Source organism: Etheostoma spectabile, chromosome 5 (genome assembly GCF_008692095.1).
Source record: "Etheostoma spectabile isolate EspeVRDwgs_2016 chromosome 5, UIUC_Espe_1.0, whole genome shotgun sequence".
NCBI lineage: Eukaryota > Metazoa > Chordata > Actinopteri > Perciformes > Percidae > Etheostoma > Etheostoma spectabile.
In genome coordinates, this window is record NC_045737.1 from 13,633,930 (window position 1) to 13,643,663 (window position 9,734).

The 9,734-nt window shown below is 40.0% G+C and overlaps 1 protein-coding gene across 3 annotated transcripts in view; it reads right to left on the reverse strand.

The window, feature by feature from the left end:
• Nucleotides 1-9,734, reverse strand: part of LOC116689159 (ral guanine nucleotide dissociation stimulator) — a 65,908-nt gene that overhangs the window by 44,018 nt on the left and 12,156 nt on the right. The window contains exon 1 of one of the 3 annotated variants that reach the window (XM_032515569.1): nt 3,171-3,335. The exons of the other annotated variants lie outside the window; for them this stretch is intronic. Coding sequence (XP_032371460.1) covers nt 3,171-3,272 — 102 coding nt within the window. The 5' untranslated portion in view covers nt 3,273-3,335. Of the gene's footprint in view, nt 1-3,170; nt 3,336-9,734 lie in introns of those variants that run through there. 3 annotated transcript variants of the gene reach the window in all.

A 9,734-nucleotide genomic window follows, 5' to 3' on the forward strand; every position in this document is an offset into this window, starting at 1 on the left:
TTTCAGCAGATAAGCAAAAGAACAATTGAGTAACCTTAATTCCCCGGTACGATACACACAGACATCAGCTTCAGGGAGACGTCATCCATGCGACTTAGAAGTGTGTAATCTTTCTAATGACGTATTTTCACAGTCTTATACTTCAACAGTTCAACAATAAACAGACTTTTTTGACTTATCTATTAAACTGATAAACATATATGTAATTCATGGCTCAATTCAAACGGGATCAAAAAATAAATTGTCTTTCCCCATTCACTACCGTTCATATTTTTTCCAAGTTAAGGTCCCATGGCCATGGTCTACCAGAAGGGGAGGGACTTCGCCTCTCTATTTACTGGCATATTTTACGTCATAGGCCAAAAGGTGAGAATCTCTTAAAGCTATAGTCCGAATTCTTTCTTCCCCATGAGGAATTCCAAGTAATGACGGCACATCTACATGATACAAGCCTTTTGTGACTCCCCCACACACACAGTTGCTAGTAGCCAAGGAAGACATGGAGGATTAAAAAACATGATGGACTCTTCGGGAGAGTTAATTATCTTTACTCGAGTTTATCCACGCGAAAGTCCCCGGATGACACAATCTTCTGAACACAGCCCTACTGAGATGTCCACAGAGAGTTGTGTGGAGCTGATAGACCAAATTAGCTTTGTAGCAACTCATTTGGCGATGGCTTGAATTTAGACGTTCACAAACATAAAAAAGTTATACATTAAAGCTTTAAGCTTGTGTTAACAACAGACAGTTTCTGACATCTAACCAATAAACCCATTGACTTTGAAACAAAGTAACTGGAAGTGCAAAACTGCTGCTAACTCATTTCTGGGTTTTAGAACTCAGTCCTGCAGCACTCTATAAAGTGTCCATTAGTTACATCACAGCAAGAAGAAAACACACTAAAAGAAAAGCACAGATGCTAAACGCTCAGACAACATCCTACACGTTCTGTCTGCTCCTTCTTCACCTGTGAAGGCCGTACGAATGCTGCCAGAAGACAGCTCAGCGAGATGATTGACAGGTGTTGTTGTGACTGACTTAGAAGGATGGAGGTAGCAAACAACACATTTCACGAATCCTTTAAAAGCCGAAGCTTAATGTCACTTAATAAGTTTTTTTTCTATACATCACAAAATCACAAATTTGCCTCAGAGGCATTTAACTGACAACTCAGTTTGACTCAATCCCCTTCTGGGTCTTCCTAGTCTATATCCACGACGTTCCACTTCCGGGATTGGTCCGATCCCGCTGGAAATTCCGCAGCATGTCACTCTTTTCGTCCGGATGTCCGTTACCTTCCACTTTTTTTGTGTTGGAATTTTAAACTCCGGAGGATTTATGAGGACTATGGTTAACTGCTACTCAGATCTCTGCAGGGTAAATTTAGACAGCTAGACTATCTGACTAATCTGAGTTTTTCTGTTGCTAAAAAGACTAAAACAACTTTTGAACGTACACGTTCCGCCAAAACAAGTTCCTTCCCGAGGCTATTTATCAGAGGTACTGTGCTTCCGTCCCGTGCTTAGCTCCGCCCATGACGATTGTGATTGGTTTAAAGAAATGCCAATCCACCAGAACACGTTTTTTCCCATCCCGGAATGCTGTGTGGAGCAGCTAGACCCTCCTTTACAGCGCTGTGGAGGAAGGCCTGGCAATGCGAGACTAGTTTCTTCCTAAACCTATCTGAGGATCTCTGATTGGACGGCAGCTAACAGGAGGTTAACAGATCTTGAGATGCCAACAGCGAGTCAGACAAAGCCACTTCAATTTGAATTCTATTTTAAACCCCAATTAGACATTTTCAGAATCGGAAGGCCAGAGTGAGTAGGACATCAGCAGGGTAAAGGTTGGCCTCCTGCCCGTCCTGTTGTCTCAGTCTGACAGCTCTTAACAGGAGCCGACAGTTGAGGTCAAGCCTCAGTGCTGTTTTGTGTGGCTGTGAAGTGCAAAACACTGTGACAATGCCAGGATAATGGGATCAGATTATTGTCAGCAGCTATTGTTTCATTTCAAATGCAGCAATCCACTTTCCAGTGCAGACGCATCGCACTGTGATGCAAGAGCCTGATTATTCACTTATGAACCAACCTGAATGTGTTCCTGCTTTTACAAACTCTTTGTGACAGTACATCAAAGTCTAGGCAGAAATTCTTGACCAAATATCTAACCTTTCTTTTTAGTAAACTCTGTGTACACAAAAAATGTTCTCAATGCTGGGGTTCATGCGTAGAGCCCCTGGTGATACTTGGAGCAAAGTTTCATGTTGTGTTGAACCTTCTTAGCGTTTTAAAAATAGTGATTTTGATGCTATCATAGTAATGCCCCTAGCACTCCCATACAAAAAGGCCATTTGAGCAAAAAACTAAAACACTGTAAATCTTAAAAGTGGCGCTTCCGTCCTAATTATGCTATTAAACAAAAGTTTGACTCTGACACATTCACAAAAACACCCTATGGTTGCATTTTGGCGAGAGTTACGCTCTAAGTCTAATCTGAGTCCAAGTCTGCCCAATACTGTTTGACATAAATACTTAAATGAGTTCTATTTTTAAAAAGAAATCATATTTAAGATGTGATGAATCTCTTGAATACAGCAATGTAAACATGAACCCAGTTATTGTTTTTTTGAAATATGTTTTTGCATGTTTGCATTCATTTATTGATGAATGGAGAGACCACTAGGCCCCGGTTTACTCACTGATATTACACCAAACTGTGAATATGTGTAGCATTAATTTTGAAAGCAAAAGGTGAGATGACAAAAGAAAACTGATTGTCTGCTTCAGATTTAGTCATTAACTACATTCTTATGAAAAAGGATCTTAATCATTATCTGTCTAATCATCCCATCAACCAAACCATTTCAAATTAAATTTGAATTTCAAATGTATCAGCAGATCCAATATTTTGCCAGTAACAAGTGTCCTCACATGGTCTAATAAATAAAGGAATCTGTGGCCTGGATTACATCCGTAGAAACAGGATGATCTTTTGGTTACACAAAGTTTTATTGACAGTAAAGTCAAAAGTTCAGTCCTTATCATCGTGTCCTCAGATAGACGCTGAACAACAAGGACTCAGTCTCTTTACTCAGTCTCTTTACCTTTAGTCTCAATAGGTTGAGAGATTTGGCTGAATAATAAAATAAAATAAAGCGTAAATCAAACCTGTCTGCCTGCTCTCCTGACGGTCCCGTAATAATCTTCGCAGTCCCAGAAGACACCTGTCCTGACCTGCACTCCACAGGCCCACTGGCTCCAGCACAACATCACAACTTCCCTCAGAACTGCACCACAATCCTGAGGATCCTAATAGTCCTGGAGCAAAAAAGACCCATCAGCGAGCCTCCAGAGCTTCCACTCCCCTTGTCACAGATTGGCCGAACCCCCTACCAACGCACTGCTCATGCATATTTACTTTATCAGCTGTGTCAACAAAGTGAGGAACAACACTAGAAAACATTAACTTATGCTGGGGAAAAAGAAAATGGGTTTCCCGGAACACGGCAGGTCAGTCCATGCCCATCAAAGATAAAGTGAAACCTCTTAATAATGGTGCGCAACCTCAACCACAACAACAAGACGGAAACTCCGTGTTGTTAAGACATCTGTCAAATACAAAAATGAAAGCTAAAGAGGAGGCAATAAAATTCAAAGGGACTTCCCTAATCAACTAAAGAAGGGAATTACTGTACTTGCATCATTGGTCTGAATGCTCTGAGATATGATCAGTGGCTGGCTCTCCAACTTTGCAGAGGTAACAGATAACGTATTGTCACTAACAAGACATTAACTGTGTGTATAAGTGTGAAGAGACTTATTGCATTCAGCCGGTGAGAATAACGACACAGACATGCGAGTTATGCAATTAATCATTCACGTTCTGCCTCAAGTAAAAACACTGTTTCCTGCCTGTTTTTAAGGACTGGATGCCACAACACAGATAGAGGAAACACAAAGACCATCACTTGAAAACAACTTATTGAAATGGTTCCAAAATTGGGTGCCTTGGGGTGCTTTCACACCAGCAGTTCAGTTCATTTCGTCACATATTATATATCCAAAAATCACAAAAAAACAAACCACCAGAGCAGACTTAGAAGTGGACCGAGAGCCTGGTTTTAAAGGGGTCTCTGTTCGGTGGTTTAGTCCACATAATAGTTTGATTACACACATTTATAAGTGCACATTTGGAGGGGCCATGAAAAAAGAAATCCATACGAATGTGTTGTTGAGCTTGAAAAAGGTTTGAGAACCACTGGCTTAGACTGAGAATCGAAAAAAAGCAATTTAGAAAATAGCGGAAGTCGATTAAAAAAAGTTGAACACAAAGCAGGTGAAGATAAAACTGTTTTACCTGAAGAACAACATCAAATAAACAACGTGACCATCCCAGCTGAATTTCACTTTTCCATTTATAGACCCACAGACACTCCATGTGTGCTGCACAGGAAAACAAACCCCATGAGAGCGTTTCCCAGTAACAGACAAAGACAAGCCAGCCTGAGCTGCCTCTAGATTTAAATCATCCAGCAGAGCCATTCAGGTACTCCTCCGATGTCCTGGCATTTCAAAATGCTTTTTCATTTCAACTGCAGCCAAATGGGCGATCACTGGAGGCAACGACCGCCCAGGCTGAGAAAGACATAAACCAGCTTCTCTCTGATTGTTTGGTAAGAGGTACTGTCATAAAAATGATTCAGCATTTCTTAATTGATTGTTCCACAGTTTTGTTCAGAATCTGTTATCAAAGCCAGTCTCACCTTTTCATTTTATCCACGTTTTCCAGAAAAGGAAAGCTTACAATGAGGCAATAAAATATGAAAGGGACTTCCCTGATTAACTAAAGAAGGGAAATACTGTACTTGCATCCTGGGGCCGAATGCTCAGAGAAATTATCAGTGGCTGGCTCTACCTTGCAACTTTGCAGAAGTAATAATACATTATCTGTTTAAGTGGAAAGAGACGTACTGCATCCAGCCAGTTAGAATAGTATGGGAAATGCATACTATTTCTGGTAAAAAATTCCAGTATGGAAATACTGGACACTACACTGGCATAAATATATACCACAATGCAATGCGGTACAAACGAAAATGTTCATAACACAGCGATCAAGCAGCTTTTTACATTCATACATATTGAAAATCAGGGATTTAGTCAACTGCGACCGTTTGACAGTTTTTTTTATTCCTCGCATCCTTCTTTCTTGTCAAAATCTGACGCCTTTATTACCCAAAATGCTTCTTAACTGCCAACATTTGGGTCAGAGATTCAGGTGTGTTATGCCAACAGCGGGTAATTACAGCCTGAAGCAGATGAGGAGCAGGCTACAGAGGTCTCACTTCTTTTGAACAACACACAGATTTATTTTTACTTTTTAAACTTGAAGTCCTTAGCCCCAACTGACACTTTGACATGTAAAATCGCTGGCGCACCCCTTTGATGAAGCTGACTAATCTCAGGACGTTAACCAGCTTCCTGTGGGTCATAGAAACAACAACAACAACAACAACAACATCAACAGGAAGAAACAATAAGAAAAGAGAAAATTGTGAAGCTAAATGTCAAGTAATCTTTTTTGGTCTAAAGTTAATATCTTCTCCCTCTTTGTCCTGTCCAGTAGTTGTCTGCAGTGTGTTCCTAACTACAGTACATGCCATCTTTTTGCCAAACTGTCTATTATTGTGCAATCTAAACCATACAGCTTTCCAGGCTTCAGTCTAGTTACTCTGCCTGCCTGCTTTTCTGACCCTTGCCTGCCCTTGTTAGACTTTAGCCTCCCTGCTGGAGCGTCTGCCTGTAGCTGAACAACTCAGATCAGCATCAGATCATTTGTGGGGGCATTAGGGACCAAGTTGGAGCAAAGAGTGAGGAGACTCAGTACAACAACTGCCTGAGGAAGAAGAAAATCTGCATACTGTTGTACTTAAAAACAAGAAGAAACCTAAACACTGGGCAGGAGTCTAACTGTGCGACAAATTTAGTCAGATTTAATTGTTGATCACTCTTTTCTACAATAAAATACTCCACTTGTGTGGCCAGGGTTAGATCGGGTAGTAGAGCAAGCGCACATACTGTATATAGAGCTTTAATCAACTTAGCGGCCGTGGGTTCGACTCCGACCTGCAGCCCTTTGCTGCATGTCATTCCCCCTCTCTCTCCCCTTTCAGGTCTGTCCTGTAAAAATAAGGCCTAAAAGTGCCCAAAACTTTGTTATAAACTGTCTCGATGTTGACACTTTGATAAATCAACACTTCACATTATCAACAAGTCTGCAGACATCCATTCATTTCCTTTACAGCCGACTGACAGCGTGACAGCTCGACCACTTGGCAGCTGAGAACACTTGGCTGCTGGTAAACTCTTTCGCATCATTGACTGTCAACAAGTACTCCGGTCTCTGCACCTTCTGGTTTTTATGTCCTGCTTCATAAACAACTGTTGTTACAACAACTACATTTGATTTTAAAATTCAGGAAAAGTGAGGCATTAAGCACTTTTTTGACATCATACACCATAGAGAAATTTAAACTTATTTGACTATTTAAAGGCCCTGTACTATGTTTAAGGTAAGGGAAAGCGTATTGCTTTGGCTAAATGTTAACTAATACATTGTGTCTCTTGCAATGTGGACTTATTTCAGTACAAAACCAAGACCCCAGTCGTTCCCTGACCTTAACCAAGAGCTGCGAGTGCCAAAACAAAAACTATAAAAAATAATGCTGTAGTCACTGAGAGCGCATAATTTATTGCAAGATCGGATATTCTGGCAGTACGTAGTAAGCACAAATGAAATATGCTGTCAGTGACTAGAAAACATAATCCACTTGGCATTCCATTTCCTTTAAAACTGTTGTTAATTAGTTGTATAGGTCTAGCACACAAAACAAGACACTACATTTTCCACTTTTCCATAACGCAAGGGCTAGACAATTTGACAAATATATATATATATATTGTCAGCATTATATAAAAATATCTATTGTATATATTTTTCTATATCGTTTCTATTGCAATCTCCAAAAACTGCGTTATGGCATTATTTGTCATTTGGACGGCGCTTAACGTTGTGATCTGTGAACATTATGTCTATTTTGCGCTAAAGTTCTTAATAAAATGAGAAAATACTCTGTGTTTTCAACTGTTGTGTATTTATTTCACACAGGAGTTGGCTATACAAAAATAGGCTTTATCATGTGTTTTTTTTCATAAAGACGTATCTATTGATTGAATTACCATTAAACATGCTGTAGTTATACATACTGTTATCGAGATATAAGACAAGCCTCTTCCTCTCTGTTAAACACACAGCCACAGTTTGTAACACAGGTTGTTTGTTATGAATGTGTCGTCTCCATGCCCAAGCTGAGAAAACACAGATGACATCACTATGATTTCATCAGACTTGACAAAGCTCCCTCACAGCCACAAATGACTTTATACAAGTGTTGTCACAGCCAGTCGGTTTCTCTTTAATGTGATAAAACACATATCTTCATGACTAGATATCTGGACCTTACTTCAACCGTATCACCCAGATGGATCAGAACACATACCGGCTGACAGCGGGGAGAGCGAGTGACTTCGTTTGACCCCAGAAGAAGAATTCAGGCCACATGAAACACAATCAGGTGTTGCAGCCGAGAGACGTTGAGCGAATGTGAGAAAGAGAGAGAGAAAAGCCTCTCGCTGACAGCACAGCAGAGTATCAAATGTGATTAAATATTATTCTTAGAGTCTAATTCACGCAACAACATGCTCTACAGACGTGGTTAAAAACATGAACAACAGACTAATCACACAGGCTGGAAACAACAGGACGTGATTTCAGCTATTATAACAGGATGTTCTTGGCTCTGCAGAAGGTCATAACTCAGCAGTAAATATGTGCTCAGTATTTCCACAGGTGGAGAGCTTCTTTGTGCAGACAGGTGGAGAGCTTCTTTGTGCAGACAGGTGGAGAGCTTCTTTGTGCAGACAACTGCCAAACGGAGCTGCATTCACAAGCTTCTTTCAGAGAAACGACGTCATTTTTGCGTCTATGTAACACCCTTCTGGCCAATCAGTCCACACTTGAAAATAAATGTCAACAAAAAAATTTGAAATAAATAAATACTAAAGTATAATAGACTACATGGCTAAAAGTATGGGGACACTCAAATATTACACAAAATTGAAGGAGTGTCTAAACATTATTGTATGCTGTAGTATTAAGATTTCCCTCAACTAACTAAGGGGTCTCAAAAACAGCCCCAAACCTACAGTACATGTTTAGCCATTAAGTGCATTATTATTTTAATGGGGACAGACTGCACATTTTCTGTGTAATGTAAGAATTAGTTTTTTGTCATATGGCCAAGAGGGCTCCATTTTAGTCCAAAATCTATGAACCATCAGCATTTAAATGGCTGATATACGTTAAACTGCTCAGTGGGGCTGGGGACACAAAAACAGAAGAATTAATGATCTAAAGCAAAGACCTTTAAAATAAAAAATAAAAAATAAAAAAATTCAGTCTCAGATAAAGAGATTGCAGGTTTAATATCAGGCTGTGCCAATAAAAAAAACAAATTAGTGTTTGTTAAAATGTTCACCCACAACAGCAGAAGATCTGTGTTGTCTTCAGGTTCAGCGTTTATTAACCAGCTGACACAGGAACACTTTTTTTTTTTTAGGAACCCTGTGGGATTTTCACAGATACGACCCAACATGTCAAATTATCAAAGGGCACACCCTCGTCTGCAGGGACACGGTTGCCGAGGTGCGCACACACACGCACACGCACGCACACATACACACGCACAAATATACACGGCTGACTGACGGTTGCATTCACACCAAGATAAATGTTTTTTCAAGCTTTTCACTTTAGTTGCAAGTAAGAACAATGACAGGTAAACTTGGCAGGTAAACAGATGAAAAAAAAACGAATACCCATATATTACCATGTAAAGCAAACAAACTAAGGTGACAGATTATGAAATCTAAGAGCCAGAAGCAAATCTAGGTAAACACATCCCATCACCTGAGGGCAAACAAGAGTCAAGAGAGAAGGAAAAAATGTGACAAGTTCAGCTACAAATTCCAGTTGGAGTTACAACATGCAGGGCTGACAAGTCCCCAAAAAACTGCTCATTAAACTACTACTGAGTTAATTGGTCCGCCGTGTGAAACAAAATTAAACCAGAAAAGCAGCAAAAGCAGCTTCTCTACTCTGGATCAGACCAGATAATTATCATGCTCTACGCCCACAATAATAAGTCTTACGCTGTATACTACACAAACAATACACCGCAAATAAATTACTGATGCAGACATATAAACACAACGCACAAATAAACACAGGCATACGGGCTGCAGCCCTGCACAAATACACTGACATGTACACACAAACATTAAGATCTAAAAACACGTGTGAAACACTGCGGCACAGGACAAACACATGTACAAACTTACAGATATACACATTGGCTGCTCTATGCCAAGGGTTATTGTCACAAATACTTTTAAATATGTACAAACAGGCAAAAATATGCCATGTGAATTCCCCCCCCCCCACACACACACACACACACAGTGTACAGAGTAGGGGTCTCCTTAAAATACCTGGATATTATAGAGAAAAAATTTAGTATTTTGTCTGCTAAAACTGATAGAAATATAACTGTAATGTGATGGGAATGATAGTACATACATCACCGACACACACACACACACACACACACACAC